The sequence below is a fragment of the Pollicipes pollicipes genome, unplaced genomic scaffold (genome assembly GCF_011947565.3).
Source record: "Pollicipes pollicipes isolate AB1234 unplaced genomic scaffold, Ppol_2.1 Scaffold_7135;HRSCAF=8457_pilon_pilon_pilon, whole genome shotgun sequence".
NCBI classification, from domain to species: Eukaryota; Metazoa; Arthropoda; class Thecostraca; order Pollicipedomorpha; family Pollicipedidae; genus Pollicipes; species Pollicipes pollicipes.
The window spans coordinates 174920-198877 of NW_023597008.1; the positions used below are offsets into that span (position 1 = coordinate 174920).

At 57.8% G+C, this 23958-nt stretch overlaps 2 protein-coding genes and 1 pseudogene across 2 annotated transcripts in view; 2 read left to right on the plus strand and 1 right to left on the minus strand.

Moving 5' to 3' along the window:
* The window catches only part of LOC119108964 (G1/S-specific cyclin-E1), a 2534-nt gene extending 2317 nt beyond the window's left edge, over nt 1-217 (plus strand). The window contains exon 5 of the mRNA XM_037232509.1: nt 213-217. Within this exon, the coding sequence (XP_037088404.1) occupies nt 213-217 (5 nt within the window). The remainder of the gene's footprint in view (nt 1-212) is intronic.
* Nucleotides 218-1102: 885 nt separating this feature from the next.
* Nucleotides 1103-8999, minus strand: LOC119108965 (beta-1-syntrophin-like). The gene is made up of 8 exons (XM_037232510.1): nt 8691-8999; nt 7678-7843; nt 6684-6899; nt 6174-6301; nt 5420-5513; nt 4891-5031; nt 2063-2249; nt 1103-1358 (listed from the first exon to the last, which is right to left on the minus strand). The coding sequence occupies exons 1-6, from the start codon at nt 8997-8999 to the stop codon at nt 4895-4897; spliced, it is 1050 nt and encodes a 349-aa protein (XP_037088405.1). The 3' UTR covers nt 1103-1358; nt 2063-2249; nt 4891-4894.
* A 2053-nt stretch (nt 9000-11052) lies between these two features.
* Nucleotides 11053-23182, plus strand: LOC119108966 (putative aminopeptidase NPEPL1; annotated as a pseudogene).
* The last annotated feature ends 776 nt before the right edge of the window (nt 23183-23958 follow it).

Here is a 23958-nt window from a genome sequence, read left to right on the forward strand (position 1 = left end):
GTTGACCGTTGCTGGTGCTCAGGAGCGATGGAGATGGAGTATTGGGAGAATGGCCACGAAGCCGTAGGCGCGGACGAGTCTGCCCATGTCGCATTGGTGTGCGTGGGCGGCCCGCCACCCCGCCTTTGAAGCATCGGCAGATGCTTCAAAGGTCGGTGGCAGCAGTGATTCTGCTGGTTCCGTCCATTTGCTAATGTTCCGTTTCATTGTAGGCTAGTTCTATAGGTAATTCGGTGACAATGGCACAGCTGAACAGTGAACTGTCACGGAAGGTGGCGGTTGTCCCTATCGGAAGACGACTCCGCCCCTGTTGCGCTGTAAGCACGAGATCCGAGCGTCACACACCATCTCCCAAGTAATGTAAATATATATTAAACGTTTAATAACTTGCCCGAGTGCAATTTGGCACCGAATATGCTCGGTCGGAAGATGAAAATACATTCAACACACGCTCCATGATACAGGATTCCATCTTAACACAATAATACAAACCAGCCACGCGCAGTATGTTACGCACAGTGCAGCGAGACGTAGAGTTCACGTGCAGCAAGTGGTCGCGCCGCGCTCCCGGCGAACGGCACGACACACCGTCAACACGCGATCGTAAATGCAGAATCCGTCTGGAAAACGCCGCGCGACGCTGCCTGCCGCCACCGCGTGGAACAGAAGGAAGCGCGGAGAGGCGGCGGCGGCGTGCGGAGCCCCGGCAGCCCGCCGGCTGGCCCCTGGTTTGTACACGCCGACTGGCGGACACGGCCTGATATGGTGCGCGCCCGCCCCGGCGTGGAATCAGAGCCGGGGACGGGGCGGGCCTAGTTGAGCATCAGCCTGGCGCAAGAGCGGACAACACATCGCGCACAGCGTTATTGCTAGCGCCTCGGCAGCGAGCCAATCAACAACGAGCACGATCACACCCACGCGCCGGCGCGGCCGACGCCACGCGCACACCAAAATGATTATCAAAGCGAGTAACTCACGACTAGTCTGCTGGTCAAAGGTCACGGCCTCTAAAAACGCAGCCGCTCGGGGAAGCGATCCGGCATCCTCCGGGCTGCCCGGAGCCAGCGTAAACAACGAACCGTTGACGACAGGGGGGCCGCGCCCACACCACACCGAAGTCAGACGTCAATAAACGGTCAGCTGCCGGCCGCAGCAGCGGCGCCAGCGCCGCGCGCCGAAGGAAGACAATATGGCGGACAGATATGAGTGGGCAGGCCGGGCCGGCCGAGTGATATGTTGCGGTGGGTCGGGGGCTCGGGAGCGGTCGCTCACGTGAGCCCCAGTCGCTCCACCTTGGCCGACAGGCAGGTGTGCAGCGCGAACACGAACGGCTTCGGCGACGAGCCGAACTCCACCTCCTGCGGCGGACAGGCGCGTCACACTGTGCCCTGGCCGCCCCCGGCGCAGTGCACGGTATGGCATGGGCAATAGCATTGCCTGCATGTCGGCAAAGCAAAGCGCATCGATTGCCTGACCAGCACCAACGCGGAAGGTGCAATATGGTGACCCACGCCGTCGCTGCTGATAATATTTGAGCTTTATGGGCGCTTCAACCACCGTAAACGGCCTCAAAATTGCGCTTTCAAACGGTCACAATGCTGTAAATTGTTGCTAACTGCGCAGACGCCCAATTCTGGTGAGGATTCCCACTATTGAAAGATCAGGGCCCCATGGAATTAAGAATGAGAAGCCTCACCAAACTGCCCCTATCTTAAAACGAAACAGACACAAGTGGCCCGAAGTAATTGGAACAGACTGAAGACCGCATGAAAATGTACATATAAGCGGCATATAAAATATTAAGCAAATATAAGCGGTCATGCAAGTTTCTATTGCCATGCTGGGGCATTGGATCCTGGAAATCTTACAACTGGAAAGCTTTACCAATAAAGGTCAAGAGATAAGGGCCTGAACCAGGCAACCATTTCCACTTCCTTTGAATGCGTAATCCCATTTTTGCCTGACTGCGTGTTCTGTGACAACGGAGCGTAATATCACGACGCCAGCGCCCCCTTTCCCCCCCCCCCCCCCGTTCCACCCTCCCCTCCCCTCGGCTACATACCATGACCTCATTCTTGCCGAAGTTGAGCAGGACGGTGGAGCGGTTGTCGTCGCTGAGTCGACCAGCTTGTCGAAGCTGTAGTGCCAGAGGGCGGCGGCAGCGCCGGCCGGGTCGGCCGCCGGCCGCAGCGTCAGCCCGTCCTCGAACTGCATCGTGAGGCGTGCGTCTTGGCCCTTCCACCGACAGTCTGTGTACCAGGACAGGACCGCGTCACCACTGCATCGTGAGACGCGTCTTGGCCCTTCCACCGACAGTCTGTGTACCAGGACAGGACCGCGTCAGCATTGCATCGTGAGACGCGCATCTTGGCCCTTCCACCGACAGTCTGTGTACCAGGACAGGACCGCGTCACCACTGCATCGTGAGACGCGCATCTTGGCCCTTCCACCGACAGTCTGCTACCAGGACAGGACCGCGTCAGCACTGCATCATGAGACGCGCATCTTGGCCCTTCCACCGACAGTCTCTGTAACCAGGACAGGACCGCGTCACCACTGCATCGTGAGACGCGCATCTTGGCCCTTCCACCGACAGTCTGTGTACCGGGACAGGACCGCGTCAGCACTGCATCGTGAGACGCGCATCTTGGCCCTTCCACCGACAGTCTGTGTACCAGGACAGGACCGCGTCACCACTGCATCGTGAGACGCGCATCTTGGCCCTTCCACCGACCAGTCTGCGTACCAGGACAGGACCGTGTCACCACTGCACTGTGAGACACGCGTCTTCGCCCTTCCACCGACAGTCTGTGTACCAGGACAGGACCGCGTCAGCACTGCATCATGAGACGCGCGTCTTGGCCTTTCCACCGACAGTCTGCGTACCAGGACAGGACCCGCGTCAGCACTGCATCATGAGACGTGCGTCTCGGCCCTTCCACCGACAGTCTGCGTACCAGGACAGGACCGCGTCAGCACTGCACTGTGAGACACGCGTCTTGGCCCTTCCACCGACAGTCTGGCGTACCAGGACAGGACCGCGTCAACACTGCACTGTGAGACACGCGTCTTGGCCCTTCCACCGACAGTCTGTGTACCAGGACAGGACCGCGTCACCACTGCATCGGGAGACGCGCGTCTTGGCCCTTCCACCGACAGTCTGCGTACCAGGACAGGACCGCGTCAGCACTGCATCATGAGGCGTGCGTCTTGGCCCTTCCACCGATCAGTCTGCGTACCAGGACAGGAACGCGTCAGCATGCCTTCCGTCAGACGCGCGTCCTGGCCCTTCCACCGACAGTCTTTGTACCAGGCAGGACCCGCGCCAGCGTGCCGGCGACCTGAGCACGGCCACCGGACTCTCCGACACACCGGATATCTGGCACCGATAGGCAAACATCCCTCCCGTGAGGTGTGGTCACCTGCCTGCCTTTTTTCTGTACCGTTACCCAAGACGGGCAACCAGGAGTGTCCCTCCCTCCATCCCAGCGACGCAATAAACCGCGCGTTGACACCAGAAAACTAAAATCCGGGTCGCGGCACCCCCAGCTAGGAAGACGAAGCAAACATAAGAAGCATGCGAAGAGGTGGTGCAGACCCGGCCATGAATTGTGTTACGCAATAGGCAAGGACAAATCATACCACTGAGAAGGCCAAAGTCATGGCCAAAGTCAAGCAAATGACAGGCCGCTATAACCACCCCAATAAGCTGCAGCCACTCAATTCAGTGTTAGTAAAGGTTGTACAGTCACACAGCCTTGACGAGAAAACCGATGGTATTTCGGCTCACTTCCAATGGTTGAAACAGGCACACAATATGCTACCAGCCAAAGGAAAAATGCCAATACGCCAATGGAAAAATGATGTCGCACTGCCAGCAAGATCCTCACACACGCTCGTCACGCCACCTGGCTCTGCGACTCCAGACAGTACACCAAGACATCGGGGAGGCCCCCCCCCCCCCCCATAGCCCCTCCACCCACACCCCACACCCACACCCACACCCCCACCCCCATCCCCCCTCCAACAGCGGACGAGCAGAGAACGCTGTCAGGCAAAGCCGTGTCTGGTAAAAATACCGTCAGCCAAACACCCCCAGATGCCAGAAGCCTCTGTCGGCGCTACACTGCCGTCTCGAAGAGAGGACGGCACGTGCCGCGTCCGTCACTTCGACACCCATTCCCAATGAGCGAGACGCAGCGGGCGACACCTAACGCGAACCTCGCCCTGAGAACGGCATCACGGCCAGTGCGGCCTGTTCTTAAAGCACTATACAGCTTTCAACTCCTGTGCCACAGAACGCGCCACGTTTCCTGAACCATTCAACACACGCTGGGACCCCCGAATCGCCAGCGTTCCGCCCACTGCCCAGCTCCGCCACGCCCGGGTGGCGGCGCGACGGCGGCGGCGTCTCACCGAACTGGATCTGCTGCCAGGTCGGCGACGGCCCGCGTGCGTGGCCTGCACAGACGGTTGCGGCTCCAGCTGGCCAGATTCGCGCGGCGTCTCCACGCGCCACTGCACGCTGGTCACGCCGTGGCGCGTGCCGGTGCGCGTCGTGAACGGATGTGGCTCGGCTGGCGAGGGCGGCGCGTCGCCCGGCGTCAGCCGGTAGCGCACGAACCTGCCGACGCCGCCGCGCGCGTCACGCGTCATGTGTCACCGTGTCACGGCCGGGCGGCTGAGCACGTGCCAGCGCCGCTCCAGCGACGCCCACGTGCCACTGGTTCTTTACTCCGGTGACACAGATCAGACACTCAACAAATCTCGTCCGGTGCTTCTGCTGTTCTAGCTGAGAGGCGGCGGCGCGTCTCACTCGTGACCACAAGTCAAGGGTCTCCGGGGGGCTGGCAACCGCCGGCGACCTCGGGCGACCGCACGCCGTCTCACCGGGTCATGATGAGCGGGTAGGCGGCCTGCGGCGCCGCCCACGCCTCCAGCGTCCACGGCACCTTGGCGAACATGAGCACACTCTCGCTCGGTGACGGCGGCGAACCGCTGCTCCCACGGCCGATTGTCGAGCGACTGGTCCTGCCGCGGGCACGCGGCCGTCGACGGTGAGGCCGGGTCACGGCCGCTGGGTCGCGCCCCTCTCAGCGCACGCCACAGCGCGACAATACGGACGGCGAACGGCTGCCAGACACAGCACTCAGACATCAGGCGCCGCTTTGGGCATGAGGGTACGCACACCTTAAGGGTTAGTGGCGTTCAGTCAGCATTGGTGTTGTCTTTTCCGATCACAACAGCCACATTCTTCCCCAAACTCACTCACGTTCGGAGGTCAGACCCCACCGAGCCCTGCGGTTGTCGCAGCCACAGCTTAAGCAAGCCATCGCACGTCGTGAACGCGGCCGCGACAGGCAGACACACCGCGCTGACGGCGAGAAGCCATCGAGCACGGTCGCGGGCCGGCGCCTACCTGCTCGGTTGAAGCGGACGCAGACCCAGCCCATGTGCAGCACGCCGCTGCCGTCCAGGATGTCACGCACGCGCTCGTTGGTCGTCTCCATCGCCTGGGGACGCAGGCGGACGGGACGGTCGGGACCGGACGCGGAGCGCCCGGGCCTGCACGACCGGCGCGGGAATGCGACGACTTGACGCGGTCTCTCCCATGCGTGTCTGATCATAAGCCGGCACAAGCCGTGTGACTGCAGGCAAGCTCACCGACCGTGACCCCCGGTGCTCCAGTGGCAGGGCGCCGTCCTGCCACCACGTGAGGTGACCGACTAGTTCGGGGCATCCAGCTTCAGCACAGCACGAGATCGCGAGGTGGGAGGCTGCTGGCGGGCACCATCCAGCTTCGGCACAGCACGAGATCGCGAGGTGGGAGGCTGCTGGCGGGCACCATCCAGCTTCGGCACAGCACGAGATCGCGAGGTGGGAGGCTGCTGGCGGGCACGTGGCAAGCCGTGCTCCTCCAGCCGCCACAAGTGGGGTTCTAGCTGACAGACTGGCGAGCATCTAACACAGCTACAGACCGCCGCTGGGAACACAAACCAACTCAGACCCTGAGCACCTGACAGAGCATTCACCATGACGGGCCACACCGCTCACCCCCTGTCAGCCTGCCGACAGGGAGTCGCCCACATCCCCCACACCGAGCACACGCACGGAAGCGACGCTGCCGCTCCTGAGTATCCGTGCCGAGCGCCGCTCCGAAGCACCGGCCCCACCTGCCGCGCGAGGGCGCTGAGCGAAGAGTGGAGCGTGTTGAACCAGCAGGTGGCCTGGCCGGCGTCCTGGAAGCGCAGGATGCACGAGTGCAGCAGGTCCTGCGAGTGAATCTCGAAACTGTTCGGCTCTGTGGAGATAGAGAGGAGGACGGCGTGGCTCAGTCTGCCCTGGTGTTGTCGAACAGTGATCAGTTACCCGGCTTCTCAGGTCAAGCTCGGCGACACAATTCACGATTCAACCCAATAAACAAAGACCAAACGCTTACTGAAGTCGACGAGAGAAAACTCAGGGGCAAAACAGACTCGACAGCATTCCTGGCCGGTTAAAACTCGGCAATTCAGCTTGCACTTGATCGTTACCATCGACGAAGCCCGAACAATCACATCATCATCGGCGCTCCCGACGCTCGCAACCTCCCACCTGAGACACCTCTTCCAGCGCGCACCAGGCGGCGCCGCCAGCCGGCCCGCTCGTCGCGTCCGCGCGCGCGCGCCGCGCGGGCAGCTCACCCTGACAGCGGATGTTGCGGCCCAGCTGGCACAGCTGGAGCCGCACCAGCTTGGTGTCGGGGCTGCGCTCGGCTGGTCGCTCAGCCGGCGAGCCAGCGCCCTCGGCCAGGTACTCGCGCTCCACGTCCCAGCCCAGCTGCCCGGTCAGCGTCGCCTTGCGGAAGTAGCGCTTCACCTCGCGCAGGTACTTGACTGAAACGTAGAACGACGGGACGACTGGAGGGGGCGGGCCGACAGAGCAGACAGAGGCGGATCCAGGAGCGCAGAAAAGGGAGGATGGGAAGGGGAGGGCGCAAGCTCAAACCGGGCCGTGCGGGCGCGGCCGCTGTCGGGGGTCCGCCGGCCGGCCCGGCGACGGCCGGCCGGGACCGGCCGACAGCGGCGGGCGGCTCCTGGCCGGTCCCGACGGCCGAGACACGCGCATGCCAGCTAACCACGACAGGCCAACCGAGGAGCATACAGCCAGGCCAGCCATCAGGCAAGCAAGCAGCCAGGCCACAGACCGGTCGGAGCGCCGCAACGCAAACAGCGAGCGACTGGGCAGTCACCGACCCACTGCAAAACCCCCAAATCAAACCAATGATGCAACCAAATAATCAGGCATTTGAGGCTAGTCACAAGCATTTGCTGCCAAGTCAAATATGCAGATAACTCACTCCACGTGTCATTGGGAGCGTACACACACCCCGCGTCCCGTCGCATGCAAAATAAAACACAGCGGAGCAACATGTCAAATGTCCACTTTCAAAAATCCTTATCAGAGGCACCAGCAAGAAACCGACATCAGGAGAGAAAATGGGACCGCGGGCCCGGGAAAAGCTCACTGCGGAAGAGCACAAAACAACTCAAAACACGAGACAAACATTTTCAAACATTACAAATGAAAGCCCGAGTGAGACTGGGACGAGGTGGGCGGGGGCGAGAGACGCCGGGCGCCGGGCGCGTCCTCTCCGAAGCTCAGGAGCACACCGGCCGACGGCCGGCCGAGCCGTACCTTCCAGCACCACCCGCTTGCCGAGCGCTGAGGGTCTGAACGGCGGCGTCGTGCGTCGCCTCGCGCAGGTCTCGCCGTTCACGAACAGGATGGCGTCGCCCACGTACAGCTGCTCCGTCTGGTCGGCCGCCATGCCTGACGGCGGCGGGGAGGTCAGCAACCCGCCCTGACAAGTCGGGCATCCGGTGTCCGCCGGCCCCGACGGTCCGGCGTTCCGTCGGCCCGACGGCCCAGGGTTCGCCGGCCCGACGCCCAGGGTCCGCCGGCCCCGACGGCCAGGGTCCGCCGGCCCCGACAGCCCAGGGTCCGCCGGCCCCCGACAGCCCAGGGTCCGCCAGCCCCGACGGCCCAGGGTCCGCCAGCCCCGAACGGCCCAGGGCGCCGGCCCCGCCGCCAGGGTCCGCCGGCCCCGACGGCCCAGGGTCCGCCGGCCCCCGACGGCCCAGGGTCCGCCAGCCCCGACGGCCCAGGGTCCGCCGGCCCCGACGGCCCAGGGTCCGCGGCCCCGACGGCCCAGGTCCGCCGCCCCGACGGCCCAGGTCCGCCGGCCTCGACGGCCCAGGTCCGCCGGCCTCGACGGCCCAGGGTCCGCCAGCCCCGACGGCCAAACGTCCGCCGGCTCCGACGGCCCAGCGTCCGCTGGCCCCGACGGCCCAGTGTCAGCCGGGCCCCACAGCCCGGCATCGGTTCGTCTTAGTACAACGGCCTGCCGTGTCAGGTGACCACAAGGCGCCGTCGTCACTGGGGCTTCACAACGCACTCAGCTCCTGAGGCTGGACGGCGGCGCCTGCCTCTCACCCTCCGATCGCACAGCGTCATGCCTCCCGTTCAACAGCAGACTCAAAGCGGGACAAATGCAAACTATTGCGCGGTAAGCACGGCACCAGCAGCCGTCACGCCGCATTAAGACTTTAAGCCCCCTCTGACTTCCAAAGACACGCTGACACGGCGATCAGCACCACCGTGCCGAGCAAACGCATCATAGCCTCAGCGCTCGCGTCGTTGCAACCCACCTTGAATATTTTGGAGATGAGTATGGGCATCTTGTTCTCCTTGCCGCCCTTGATGGAGATGCCCAGTCCGCTGTTCTCCTGCTTATTGACGACGACCGTACGCTTGTGGTTGGCCACGGCGTCGGGCACGTCGTCGGTGGGCGAGCTGTCGTTGTTGTTCACCGAGTTGTCGTGCACGTCGTCCAGCGTGAGGCTCAGGTAGTCGCCCTCCAGACAGGCGTTGGCGCCATACCACTGGTCCTGGATCAGCACCTGGCGACGCCGGGCCGACACGGCGCACGTGCGTGAGCGGGGGCACCGGGCTGCCATCCTGAAGCTGGGAACAGGATGAGGGAAGGACGGCCGGGGCACTTATGTCGGTCACTAGCTGGCAGGGACAGCGTCTGTGCGTCGCAGCGCGCTGCTCTCGCGTCTCATCTGCCAGTCCTGGTCGGGGATGCGTCCCCTGGCGGCAGCCGTTCTGCAGCTGCGACCGTGTGATGCCGGTGATTCTGATGAGGTCTTCACCGTACTCACTCCCCGGCCGGGCTATTCGGCATGTACGCGCTTTTGCGCGCAATCCAATTTCCAGGCGATAATCTTGATACCTAACTAGCCAATTAGCCAGACTTCTGCTCCGCATTCGATGGTCCGTGACCAACGTGACTAAGGTGAGTTAATAAGACTAGTGGGTGCTGTGTGCTGCGACAATGTCACACGTGGTGAGAGGGTCGTTCCTATGAGATTGGAGAGCACAGTTGTTCCCAAAGACGAGGCCTTGCTCAGGTCATGTGTCAAAATCATACATCTTGAAACAGGCTGTCATAGTCACTGTCACTACTGTTCTCAATGCTAGGTTTGGCATTCTGTCCTCTATACTGTTGGTATGTGAAGAATTATGTGCCCCAAGGACACCAGGGCGGCGCTTTTTGTGGAGTGAGATGGGTGAGGTGATACACACGTGGCTGTTACCATCATGCAGATGATGCACTAACATAAGTGAATGCGGCCCGTCGCCCTTTACGCATTTTCGCCACATGTAAAGGAGTTATGCATTGGAATACTCCCTTGTCATGAGTTTGGCAGGCGGAGATACACACAAAGATGTCTGCGCACTAGATATCAACCTGTATTTGAGTGTTCTAAAAACATCACAGCACAACAAGCTTGCTTCCATGGTGTGCTTGCACGGTGTGTAATTTTCCGCATTTTGCCACGCCTTTTGATGTACTGAGAGCTGCCGTTTGATCGAAAAAGAGACTGAACTCTTGCCCTTCCATGCGGAACGGCCGCTGAACGTTAACCCATCCATCTGTCTCTGAGCAGATGGGAGCGGAGCACTGAGACTTTGTCTCAACGGGATGTGCCGATGTGTAATGAATGCTAAGTGATGGAAGCATCGTTTGGCCATTACGACGCCGAGGTTTGCAATTACGCCGCTTTTTTAGAAAACACCTGCATAAGACGCGTCGAAAAAGCCGCGAAAGTTATCTTCAATGCGCTGTGTTGCCAGGATCGCCTATCTGAGCACACGCATGTGGGTGGGTCGCGTTCGCGTACTCTATGCACCATCATTTGACCGTCCACCTGTAGCGAGAGGGCGTGGGCTACCACGTGGAGTCTTTTTCCTTGTGTCAGTTTGCTAAGAAGGTATATTTTATGTGAGAGTAGGCGCTGTATGAGCATGGCGCTGTCGGCATGCCACCCATCGTTTTAAGGCAAAACATTCAACGCGTTTTCGTTTACAAAACATGGATATGGTACTCACCTTCAATGCTTCGAAAATCTCTCAAACACGTGCCCATGCCTGGGAATCCCGAACGCCAGCAACGCCCAGAAAGACGCAATAAAAGACAGACTGCAAAACCGCAATCGATTTGATTGCCTGCAGCGGCGTATGCAGAATTTCACAAACAAGGGGGAGGGCGTGGTTCAAAAACGCCCACTAAAAACCGTTAAGCTCGCCAGGGATGTGAAATGTTTTGCAAGCAGCAAAACAACACCGCATATTCTCGATCTAGTTAGTTGTAGGTTTCTGGCTAAGCGTGATTGTTAGCATTTAGTAGCACACATCAAAACACGCCATGTGTTTGCTAATGGGGTAGGGGGAACGTGTCTGGGGAGCCACCATGTACATACGCCCCCAAGTGTCTGTGTTTGTACATGTCAGGTCGCTCTTGCCCAGGTAAATGACAGATTTATAGCTTTGAGCCATGTTAAATAGTTCTGTAAAGTGTCAGCAGTCAGATTAGATGTGGTGACAACATTGGTTACCCACTGTGGTTGTTTGATTCCACTGCAAATCGAGACAAAGTTCAATTCTGCTCTACCTATAGGAGTGCCAGTAACTGGGTGTGATGACGCAATATTCTGTCCAGAAGGGATGCAGCTGGAGCCCCAGGTGAGCAATGCTGCGGGGGTGAACACATTTGTGTGGTGAAAATGCTGCTGATCACTACACCCTACAAAGTGCCTCAAAATCTGGCCAACATGTACAAGAAAAGGCATTGACTTAAACTGTTGCCTTACATCTCTCTGTGCCCTCATGGAGAAGTACATGCTATCACATAACACACTGGAGATAAAATGTATGATGCAGTGATGCTTTTTGGCACACTGATATTGTAGATAAAAGAACATTACATAGAAATCTAACTGGATGCTTTGGCATCATCCAGAAAGTTTGGTTTGCTATCCAGGGGTGAAAGTCTAATGAAATCCATTTCCTAGTGGTTCCCCAGTACTGATCAGGGGTCACAACTTTGATCCCTGATCCCACAACTTGTGATTCACACATGATCAACAGCTGAGGAGGAATGAAAGCATGTGGCAGTTAATGGCTAGCACAGTCAACATACTGTGATGCATTAATGATTTGGCCCATAATCAGATATTATCATGATCCTCTCAGAATACACATCAACAAAAACAATGCATTGACTATCATTTGTTGCTTGTTTCCTCACCTCCAAAGAACTGTAGGGCTGGTATGATATTTTTGAGTTCAGTGTATCACTCCTGTTCATTGATGATATGGTATCTGACTTATTGATGCCCTCCATTTTCTGATGGCCGTTTGGTTCCATGGAAGCAGATTCTGCAACAGATGCAGCAGCAAATCAGATGCAGACAATGGATGACTGACAAATGATGCAGTTTCAAGCAGTAAATCATAACAGAGCAGATAATCAACTGATCAACCATACCTTTTCATCCAATCCTGAGCAGCATGCTGATGGAATTAACATAACATGCGAGTGATATGGTGATGGCGATGGTATGGTGATGTTGGTGGTGATTCCCAATCGCCATAAGGTAATGTAAGAAGTGATAAATACTTATCCATTCCTCTTGTGTAAACTTGGAATGTTCAACTAAATGCACCAAACCTGGCACACTGGCACAAATATATGACTAAGATTGTGCTTTGCCAGTAGCTGCCTAATAAATTACTTCACTTGATTTACAAAGAGCACCCAAGGTCATCAGGTTTATTTTAAAACATACCTTGTGTGACATTTTGGTTGTTAATTCAAGCAATGTATGAGCCTGAACTGTGATTATAATATTGTTTTGGCAAAGCATTATGCTGTTCATGTTCCTGAAGTAAAAAAACTGACTTCACAGTGAGAACTAGGTATTTTTACTCAGGCTCCGGCAGACCTATGGCTGCTGTCTTGCTAATCGCTGATATAGTGAAAACGGACCCACCCACCCCACCAACCGGCAGACAACAGGCGTGACATCAAATAAAAAATACACATCGCTTTCAAACCACACTAACGATCAACTCACCTAACCGCCCACCCAACTATTCCGACACAGCGCACTCCATGGCAAATCGAGTGCGAACACCCAATCAAATATGGATAAAAAACATATAATGAAACCAGCTGCGATTCTAGCGCAGGTCTGTCAAAATGTATCAGCTGACTGTTAGTGCGTTACTAAAACACTGTAAAGTAAGAGTTTCACCAATCTGCAAGTGGTAAGCTGTGGTTGGCCGCTCATGTGTCCTGCTGAGAGAAACAAACGTCTCTTGAATCATAAAGTGTAAAAAAATATTTTTGAAGTTATTTTTTGGAATTCCATTCATGTAGTGCCAGCATAAATCATTTTGGTGTGCGACCTCTCAGTTTCACTGATATGCCGAATTATAATGAGGACACCTTAATAACTTGACCTCGAGACGAGAAGCGCCAGAAATTTGGAGCCAGACACAACTGCAAAAGCGTGGAGTTCCTTTTTGAGTCGGCGTGAGGTTGCGGGCCGTAGGTGCAAGGGGGATATCAACAGCAGTTCCGGAGGCGGCAATCGCCGAATAGGTATCTACATATCTATCTTTCTTTTAGGGAGCTATTTACCGATCCGTTGTGTCGGCAAGGCTGCTTTCACTACAAGGAAGTGGTTCACCGCTTTCTAATTGACTCATGGGAGTTTATGCATCGGGAGAGGTCTAGGTACCTGTCGGCATGAAAAGGGATCCAAGAATAAAACCCCAGAAATTCTGTTTGGAAATTCAGCTTAATGCTCTCATTCTTGGTTAAAGCCTTGTTACCTCAATTCATGATAATGTGTCATGATTGCAGTCTTCTCAATTTTCCTGGATAAATCCCATTTGAAACATGTACAATTATGTGTATTGTAATATGTATGAATTTGGTGTATCAAACATGTAAGAATTTCATGTCATGCTGTCTGCAGTTAGTGTTAAGTCAATAATGCATTATGTTAGTACATTAGCTAGCAGTCCTGGGTTTGGCAAGCATCAGGAGATGGGGTCTTGTTTGGAACGCATCAGGAGTTGGTAATTTCAGTGCCAGCAGGTTGTTGGTGAGGGATGCCTCCCTAAGCAGTGGCTGCCTACTTGATATGTGGGTAGCAATGACAGATCCAAGATTTGCGTGTCAAACTTGGGAAGGTTCCAGTCCAGTAGTTGAAGTTTGAAAGATATGCTGATTTTCAAAAACTTGTCCAATTCTGGATATTCTTAGTGGAAGGCATGTTCAGTAACATGCAAACATTAGCCTAGAGTCTTCTGAAGTTCCTTAAAAGTCTAGGCATGTGTCGTTTCTTCTTCTGCCCAAATCTGGCCATCTTGGGAGTTTGCTGATGGGCTACCCTCACCTCCCCCCCCCCTTCCCTCTCCTGAAGACACCGGTAGTGGGAAGGTCTGTTATTGGTCCTATGGCATTGCATTGAGAAAAATAGGTCAAAGTTATGTAACTCTCTAGCTAAAATAGGACCCTGCTCATTACAGTGCCAGTGTCAACACCTGTCTCTCCACTGGCTTTTAGAACAGTCTGCTCTGTGGGTGTTGAATGGTGCAAGGATCAAGTTTATTATGTTACTTTAACATATTAATGGGTGGAGATTGTGCCACTTTTGGTTGTGTGATCAAAATATATTTTCCAGCTTGAGATGGGACAGAAATTCACCTTTTGTACATACTTGCAACAGTTGTGGTTTGCGTAGTCATCCAGGCACAAAGCATGGTCAGGCACTTGAGGGTTTTTTGTTGTCTCTGTGACCTGCCAGTGCTGAGCTAGTGTTGAAGTACCCATGGATTGATGCAATTTCTATACATTGAGGTATGTTGTGCACCACAGTTCACAAAATTTGAGGTTCCATTTTTGTTCTTTGCTGGTAGAAAATGTAGAACAATTTCATGTTTCTTCTTGGTATACCAGTATCATTTAATGCTAGACTTGATACATTTCCTCAAAATTTGCCTGGTAGACTGGAGTGTTTAGGTGTAGTATGAAGCACTTCCAGCTTGTAAACCAAGGTATGCATGCACACCAGTTGCCTGTGAGGGTGGTGGAGAAGAAAGGAGGCATCAGGGGTGCATCATGAGCCCAAAGGCATGAAATCTAGTCCAAAATTGCTAAAGATGTCAAGCATGGCACACCTGTTGTGTTTAGGGAAGATAGATAAGATTGCACCTTATTTAGAATCATGGTCTTGTGTTTGGGTGGACCTAAAGGCACCTTCAGGTGCACATGTTGTTTGTCAATATGCCTGCCCGTAAGCCTCCTACCACACCGTCATATGGATTGCATGCAGTGGTATGAAGCACACTTGTGGTAAATGCTGATAAAGACTTTAGTGAGTTGATAGTTACTTCCTTCCTCCTGCCCCTATCCCCTGTTTTCATTCTTTTCTGGTTGAAGCATTTGCAGAAAGCCAATGGTAATAATGAGTATAGTGTTTGACTACACCTGAAAGGTTAAGTCTTCTTCTTCATTTTTTTAGGTTTCACTTCTTCCAAAACTGCAAACAGTGGTGCATCACTGTATTAGTAAATATGACCAACATTCGCACCACAATGGATGTGCCACTTGTCAGCATTTATCTAACTGAACATGATTGTTTCACATTTTGTTTGGTTTATCCCCTCCCACTCACTGAGTAAGGCCAGCTATGAATGTATGATCTGAATCTCTATCCACTAAATTTTTGGGTTTAGTTTATTTCTACAATTTCTGTGAAGAAGTCCAAAGAATATTATTGCAGCTCAACCTGCTGTTTAAGTGTGCTAGAACACCACATCCTTCACCACTTCATCATGATTTCCACCGAAGCGAAAACCAAGGTAGCAAATGTGATCGTTATGTGGTGTTTCTAGCGATGCAGTGTAATGTTTACTTATTGAGAGCATACAGGGGTGGTGTCACTGGGGATGGGGAACTGTCCCCCTCTATTTCCAGATAGCAGGGGACAGTCCCCTTGGCCACCATCCTAACAATCTTTTGGTAGTAGAAATATATTTTGTACATAGTTTCACTAAGGACTCCCTGTTCTCAATTTTTATCATGATGAAGCTCCACATGTCAGTTGAATTACATTGCTACAAGTGCTACTGTTATGCCACTGGTAATGCCAAGAAATCCTAAAATGCTGAGAAAATGGATCAGCACTATTACATGTGTTGCTCAACTTTGATGTGTTTTGTTGTTAAACCCCCTCACAGTTATGTAGCACAAACTTCAAAACATGTGAGGAAACAGTATGGCAAAATATAAACTGAATGCTGCAAACATATGTATGGGACATGGGGAATTTTCATGTGGGATTGAGTATGCTGTGAGGTATTTTGGATCATTTTCCATGCCCTGCAATACACCTAATGTTCATTTTATGATGCATTGTGGCTGGAACCGTAACCTCACGCGCCCGGGATGTGCACCAGTGCAAAGTCATGCACACTTTTCTGAGTGCAAATTGAAAAATTTCACATTTTTGGTGGGCAGCAAAGAATTTGTCACAAAAAATGAGGAGTATGTTGATACTGTTTTTCTCAAATTATCATTAGTCAAAGTTGAATTGCATTCACCTTTACCTACACATAGTGAAATAGGAGCGGAATGGTATCACATGGTGAAAACATAACATTTTGTTGCAAGTTTTTATAGAATATGCCTTAAGACTTTATTTCTGAAATCAACTTCAGCCAACCTGGATATTTTAATACGTTCACCTCTTTGCTGTGGCCAGATCGTGGTCAGCCAGGTATTGAATCTTTTCTAATTACTGAACTGACTGCTGCATGGTTCAATGTCATCAGTCATAGCCACCCTCCTCACATGCTGACAAACATAGCTCTGTATCGGAGATGGAACCTTGTCCCTCTTCTGTTTTTTCTTAAGATTTGGTTTGATTAACAAGCGACGTGGGATCCTTTTGCATGAATGGAATTCTGAAACCAGAGCCCATGCCAAGCAGTGCTTGTTGCGTTAGCCCAGGCCCCTACCACCCGATCGTCAAGTTTCAGATGCGCATCAGAATGGTGGGGTAAAAGTGTACTGGGCCGCAATGTTCGGCACGGTCCGTCCTGCCCTCTGACGTCATGTGACCTTTAGCGCGGCTGCTGCCACCGGCCGTAGGCCATCACAGTCAAGGGCAAATAGCGAGCGCCTAAAGCGACTCGAAGCCACCCCGCCACGGGTGGGTGGAAGGCAGGCGCTTAAACCATCCGTGCTATCGGGACATCGTTTGACTGTGATTACGACTGTGACTGTGACTGTGACTGTGCGGCTATCGAGGCTGTGACCTCATGCGCGCTGTTCCGTCCCCGGTGCGTTAGCGCCAGACGTATACGCGCAGTGCCCCCCCCCCCCCCCCCCCCCCCTCTCCCCGCTAACCGGAGCCGCGTCCCGCCTCAGGCGATGGCGACGCTCAAGTACGCGGTGGCCTGAGCGCGGCCGACCCGGACTGCCAGCCGGTGCTGGTGCTGGGCCAGATCCGGCACCTGGCCAGGCTCGCCTGGGACGACGTCAAGGTCAAGCTGGCCCCCCGGGTCACCGAGGAGGTACGCCGCGCGGCCGGACACGCGCCGGGCCCCGCCTGGCGGAGCGCGCCGCCCGCGAGCGACGACGCGGCCGGGACGCGTTCACAGCTCGTTGCTGGAGTTGCCTTTTGGACGTGGTTTTTAAACTGTTGCAAAAGAATGCGCTCCCAGCCGTACTTCGGCCTACTTGTTGCACTCTTCTGTGATGGTGGGATCCAAGCAAGACCCATCTATCGGGTCTGGCGTCATTACGACGCCAGCCTTCTTCGTGGCCTGTCCCAGCTGGGGACTGGCCCATAGTAGGGAGGCCTTCATATTGTCCAAGGTACAGAATGTCCAAAGTACAGAATGTTGCAGGCGCGGCCGTCTGCGCATGCGCGCACCCCGTAACGTTGTGCGGTCCTCTCAAGCCGCTGGGCCGGGGCCGGGTGGGGCGATGACGGTCGCGCCGCGTCGCCGCCAGGTGTGGCAGCGCGCCGTCTCGGAGCTGTTCCCGTCGCCGACCGACTCGATCCACCTCTACCTGAACCTGGCCACGCTGGCGGCGCTGCCGGGCAAGTGTGCGCGCCACAACACGCCGTCGCGCGCGCACAGCGTCACCCGGCTGGTGCGCTCCCTGGTGGCCGGCTCCGACCTCACCATAGTGGTGAGTGGCAGCGGCCAAACAGCAAGCAAACCCGACGCTTGAAAACGTCCAATTACACTGATCAGGGTTCGTGGTCGGGCGTCACTGTTATGCTGTATGACCGGTGAGGCCGGCTGGAAAAGGAGTGTCGCTTGCACTCACTGAGCACAGAAAAGTGTTTTATCATCGAGAATGGTGCCCTCCCTTCTTTTCAGGGTGAGAGGCAGGCGGCGCGTTATAGGCTCAGCAGCTGAGTGCGTCGTAAAATCCCAATAACAACAGCATATCGTTGAGGGCTGCACTCGGTAGGTACGTCCGCAAGCCGTTCAGTGGCAGATCGGTGTTGACCAGGCGTCAGCGGCGTGCAGCCCTGTCCTGCCGCACCAGCACCCCGGTCGCGCTGGCGTCTGCAGCTGCTGGGCGGTGCCGTGTGCCTCCTGCGCTGACTCTGCCCCTGGTCCTGGCGTCTGCAGCTGGTGTGTGAGCGCGCCGACATGCTGGCCTCGGCGTGCGCGGTGGCGCGCGCCTTCCCGCTCTACTCGCGCAAGTCGGGCCCGCAGCCGGAGCCGACCATCACCGTCGAGTTCATCATCGCTGACGGCGAGCAGGCGACCGCCGAAGAGGTAAGCTGACCGGCGCAGGGCTGGCGGACCGGCCGGACAGACCGCTGGTCCGGCCGGACAGGTCGCCGGCCGGACAGACCGCCAGCCGGGCAGGCCGCCGGCCGGGCAGGCCGCCGGCCGGGCAAGTCGCCGGCCGGACAGGTCGCCGGCCGGACAGGCCGCCAGCCGGATAGGCCGCCGGCCGGATAGGTCGCCGCCCTTGCAGCTGACTCCTGAGACGGACGGAGGGGATGGCCAGTCGATGAGCGGGTGTAGGGGCTTCAAGTGGACCATTGGGATGGACGTTCGCGGCGTATTTCAGCTTCGGTGATCAGTCGATGGGTGACCCGGTCCTTTGCAGGGTACTTGATGTGATGGAATGTGGATATGGTACGAAACGACTGTCTTCACAGATGGTGCTCCAACGCAGCTGTGGCTGATGCGCCTGAAACTTGCTATTCACATCTGGGCTGCCACGAATGTGCGGCGGCATTGCGACGTGCCCCCCTTACGCTCGTAGCCGTGATGGAATTCACAGTTCGGTTGTGGTGAAAGGGCAGATGCGCGAAAGCACTGGGGTTTCGCAAAGACCCACCCCACCCCACCCCCACCCCACCCCCACCCCACCCCCATCCTCACCCCCACCCCCTCAGGCTTGGACTGCGGCCACCTTGTCCTGTACATGGGGCAGAGCTGCTAGCCTTAGATCGGATAATGTCCCGAACTCTGCATCAGATCAGGGCATAGAGCACGTGACTGAAACACTATGTCACTGTTGATACATTGGCAATGCAAGGTGTTGGCTTGTGACGCGTTTTCGCGTATACTGCAGGACCTAAGCCGTCGTACCGGAATTCCTCCTGTCCCCGGTGTCTGGTGTGCCGCAGTGTGCAGCCAGGCGCCCCTGTCACCCCCGCGCCTGGTCTCATTCGCAGGTGCAGCTGCTGCAGGACGCGGCCCGCGGCATCCGTCTGACCGCCCGCATCGTCGACACGCCCTGTAACGAGATGCACACGGACGCCTTCGTGGAGGTTCGTGACCTGTGGGGGACGGAAGGCAGGGACTGACGAGGTCGTCGCCGCACGTGGAGAGCGGTGGCGCGAGAGGGGCGCAGAAGAGCGTCCGTGACGGGTCAATTGATGGCTCCTGGGAGGAGAGCAGTGGTGCCCGCCTTCCGTTATGTTACGTGTTGCTGTAGCAGGCGTGTTTCAGCGCGCTGCTGGCATATGTACAACGGCTGCGAAGTTCTGCACGTCATGCATCAGACCGTTACAATGCTCGGGCGTGGGCCTCGGATTCGACCAGCCTCGGTCTCCGGCGACCGGCGGCCGAGGCTAGCCCTGACCCTGACCCTGATCCTGACACTGGTCCGGGCCCTGTTCCTGACACTGATCCTGACCTTGATGCCCTGACCCTGACCGTTACCCTGACGCCCAGGTCTTGACCCTGACCCCTGACCCTGACCCTGGCCTGGCCCTGACACTGATCCTGACCCAGACCCTTGCCCTGACACTGATCCTGATCCTGATCCCGATCCTGATCCTGATCCTGATCCTGACCCTGGCCCTGGTCCTGACGCTGGTCCCGACCCTGGCCCTGTCCCTGACCATGACCCTGGCCCTGGCCCTGATCTCGACCCTGGTCCTGACCATGGTCTTGACCCTGGTCTTGATCATGATCCTGGCCCTGGCCCTGGCCCTGACCATGGCCATGACTCTGATCCTGACCCTGTTCTTGACCTTGACCGTCCGCAGGAGGTGAGGCAGGTGGGCGAAGAGCTGGGTACGCCGCTCACGCTCATCAGAGGCGAGGAGCTCAAGGCCAGGGGCTTCGGCGGCATCTACGGCGTCGGTGAGCACTGGCCGTGCGCTGCAGTGGTGGCGGGTCCCTTGCGGCAGACACGGTGGCGAGGGGCTCACTGCTAGGGCGAGAGGGACAGGGGCTCCTATTGCGGCATGCGTGAGACATGGGACGGGGGTGTGTACTGGTGGGGAGTTGGCCCGCGTCCATGATACTCTCGAAAACACGGCGCCATGGAAGTATGTTCATTAGGTACGCGTGCTGGGCCATTAAAGACATCTGTCCTACGTTACACAGGCCCGTTCCCCATCTCAGAGTGATGTGGTCATTAGCGACTCGGCACGTTAAAGATTCGCCAGTGTGTTGTGAGCTGGTGCAAGCAGCAAATTGAAAAAACATTGACTGACTGACTTACTAACTGACTGACAGCAGCAAAAAAGCGGATCACTTGTTGCCAGCATGCCTGCTATGTGTGACGGGGGTCCTTTAGTCTCCGCCATGGCCGTCGTTGTATGTTTTCATGGTATTCAATGACTGTGACGTCCCCCGAACAGTTCGCGACAGTCTCTAACAGAGGTCGGACCGCGTCCGTCGGCGACAGTACCACAGCTTGTCACGAGCCGCTCGTGACTGCGCCGTCGCCTGCCGTGGTCGTGCGTGACGGTGGCGACACGACGCCGCGTGACAGGTGCTGACCTTGGCCCACCCCCTGCCCCCGTGTGTGCCAGGCAAGGCGGCGGTGCATCCGCCGGCGCTGGCCGTGCTCAGCCACACCCCCGGCCGGGGCCACACACGGCATCGCCTGGGTCGGCAAGGGCATCGTCTACGACACGGGCGGACTCTCCATGAAGACCAAGGTCGGCTGCGGGCGCCGCCTGCCGCGACACCTGTGCTACCTGTCCGGCAGCTGGCTCCGGCCGAGACTGGGCGCTGCAGATGTGCTCGGCTAACGCCCGTTTGCGTGGGTCGCTGCCACTGCACAGGACATGGGCGGCTTCGTTAATGAATTGTTTAAATTCCTGGGGCAGCAGAGTAGCGCCGTCGCTGTGAACATGGCGACTCTCGCCATCACGCACGCCACGCGCAGCACGCGTATGTGTGCGCCACGTGCACGCGCGTGTGCGCCCAAAGCAGTCTGAAAAGTAGTGTTTGTTAGAAAATAGGAACCGGCATCAGGGGATGACGTGAACTATGTACCTGGCTGGTGTATCTCTGCGCCACGTGTGGCGCTGGCGCGTTTCCGTGTCCGGCCTTGATGCCACCATGCCGCGCATGCCGCCACGTCTGCCGGCCCGCAGACCCACCATGCCGGGCATGAAGCGCGACCTGGGCGGCGCGGCGGCGATCCTGGGCGCCTTCCTGGTGGCCGTCAAGTCGGGCTTCACGCAGAACCTGCACGCCGTGTTCTGCGTGGCCGGAGAACGCCGTCGGGCCGACTGCCACGCGGCCGGACGACATCCACACGCTCTACTCGGGCAGGTCGGTCCCGCGCGCGCGGGCCGCGGCGGGCGGCCGCCGGTCGTGCCAAGTCCGGCGGGCTGCGCTCCTAGGTCAGGTGCGCCAGGTGCACGCACGCTCGACCTGCCGAGCTGTGCACGACTGGCAAGCGATGGCGCAGTCATCGACGGCTGGCGAGTCGGGACTGCGCTATCATCCAGTGGCTGGCCTTTTGGCCGCCCGGCTCCGCCGCCCCGGACTGAGGCCGTGCGAGTTTGCAGTCCCTGTTGCGGGGCGTGTGTTGCTGTCGCCCTGGGCGCGAACCACGGGCTGTGTAACCCCTGACGCCAATCGTCTTGCGTTCCAGAACGGTGGAGATCAACAACACGGACGCCGAGGGTCGGCTAGTGCTAGGTGAGCTCCGTCGGCGCGTCGTTGGTGCTGTCCTGCCGTGCTGGTCGAACCGCCAGCAGCGCAGTGGACCTCACGAAAGTCCCCATGGCAACGTCGCTAACGGCTGCTCGCCTTGCTCCGCCCCGCCGCGTTGTGTGTGGTTCGCCGCTTGGTTGTTGAACGATGAGAGGGGCCCCTGCCCTGGCCTGACCACTCGTCCGTCGCGTTGCCGTCCAGAGCCGAGCGGCACCGCGCGGCGCCGCGCGTGGGTCGGCCGTATGCGTGGTCGGGCGCCGCTGGCGCCGCCTGGCGAGAGCGCCGTCCGGCGCCGCGCCGCTGCCGGCGTCGGGTGCTCGGCGCCGCCGCGCGCCGGCGGCTCGGGGGCGGTGGCGCACGCTGTCCGTGACGTGGCGCCGCCCTCCTCTTCAGCCGACGGCGTGGCGTACGCCAACAAGGACCTCAAGTGTACAACCATCCTGGACATGGCCACGCTGACGGGGGCGCAGGTGAAGCGCGCCGCCGCCCGCGGGGGCCGGGGGCGGCCGCGGTGCTGGCGGCCACCGGTCGGGGCGCAGGTGAGCGCGCCGCCGCCCGCGGGGGGCCGGGAGCGGCCGCGGTGCTGGCGGCCACCGGTCGGCGCGCGGGAACGCGTGGCGCGAGGGAGGCGGACGTCTCGTGTGCGGGGTGGCATTTGCAGGCCACCTTTCTGACGTTGTCGCCGTTAGATGTGGCAGTTAGAGCGAATCGCGCTGTTCTGTCGAACGTGTTGAGCGCCATCAGTGTCCCTGTTTGTCGTCCCCAACGCTGCTTTGCCCGTACCGAGACTTCGAAAACCGGGCTCGTTTGATGGGATTGTTTGCACCTGAGCGTCCCCACGACTGCACACCAAGAGCTCCCGTCCTGTTATAGCCGGGTACGCTGCCAGTCGTCTAGCTGGCGACGGTGACGCGACACCTGACCTGACCTGACCTGACTGCCGCAGGGCACGGCGACGGGCAAGTACCACGGCGCGCTGCTGACCAACCAGGAGTGCTGGGAGGTGCTGGGCGCGGCGGCCGGCCGCGCCACCGGGGACCTCCTGTTCCCGTGCCCTACACGCCCGAGCTGCACTTCAGCGAGTTCGCCTCCAGCGTGGCCGACCATGAAGAACTCGGCCGCGGTGAGTTCCGACAGCGACGGCGCGGAGGGCCGGTGTTGCCCGGCTCAGGACGGGGCCGCCAGACGGTCTCTTAGCTCCGGTCCTTGTTCTGCGCCCTGACCTGACCTGACCTGACCTGATGGCGGCGGTGCTCTGTTTGCTGCTGGCAAGCTTGGAGGCGCTTTGTGCGAGAGGCTGACGCGCCGTTTCAGCTGGTGGTTGCATTAATTGTGATTTTTTATAGTTAAGTGTGAAGTGGACTGCACAGCCTTCCCTGCTTCCTGTCTGTCCTAAGGCGTCATACATGATATCGTAAAGGTGCCAAATTGCGTGTGAGATGAAGGCAACTGCTGTTGAACGAAAAATTGCACAGCCTTAAGATTCAAGCACTCATCAACATCACATTGATACCGCGGGGTACGGTGCCAGCCATTGGCACGAGCACCACCTGCCCGTGGGGCGGATTCCCCGAGCGGTTCGGTGGTGTGGCGGCTGTGGCCAGCACATTGCCGTCGCTACCGGCGGCTTCGCTCGCGCGACTGTCCGCACATCCAACGTCGTCTCCGTTCCAGGACCGCAGCAACGCGCTGGTCTCGTGCGCCGGCCTCTTCATTCGGCGCCAACCTGGGGCTTCGACTTCCCGGGCTCCTGGATCCACGTGGACATGGGCGTCGCCGGTGCATTCGGTACGCTCCCGGGACGGGAAGTGGCGCTCGGTCACTGCCGGAGGGCGGCGGCCAGGCTCGGCTGCCGCTGCTCCGGTGGAGCCGGGCGGTTCTGGCGCGGCGGCCTTTCCCGCGGGCCGGTGGACAGACCCGCGAATGGCCTGTGATGAGGCCCGCGAGGGACGGGTCTGCTGGGACCGGGGTGCTGCGCGACTGGTCATGTGGCTGACACGCATGGCGGTGACTGAACTCCACTGGCTTGCTCTGGTGTTCTCGTTACCACTGTATGATTGAGCCTTGCTGAGACGTTGGAGGCCAGGTGGCTGATGGCGGGCTCTG

Excerpts from the sequence above, each read along its gene's own strand:
- LOC119108965 (XM_037232510.1), bottom strand. The coding sequence starts at position 8,999 with ATGGCAGCCCGGTGCCCCCGCTCACGCACGTGCGCCGTGTCGGCCCGG. Across the intron at positions 6,900-7,677 it reads CAAGCGGGTGGTGCTGGAAG|TCGTCCCGTCGTTCTACGTT; the intron begins GTACGGCTCGGC and ends CGCCCCCTCCAG. Across the intron at positions 6,302-6,683 it reads CCGCAACATCCGCTGTCAGG|AGCCGAACAGTTTCGAGATT; the intron begins GTGAGCTGCCCG and ends CTATCTCCACAG.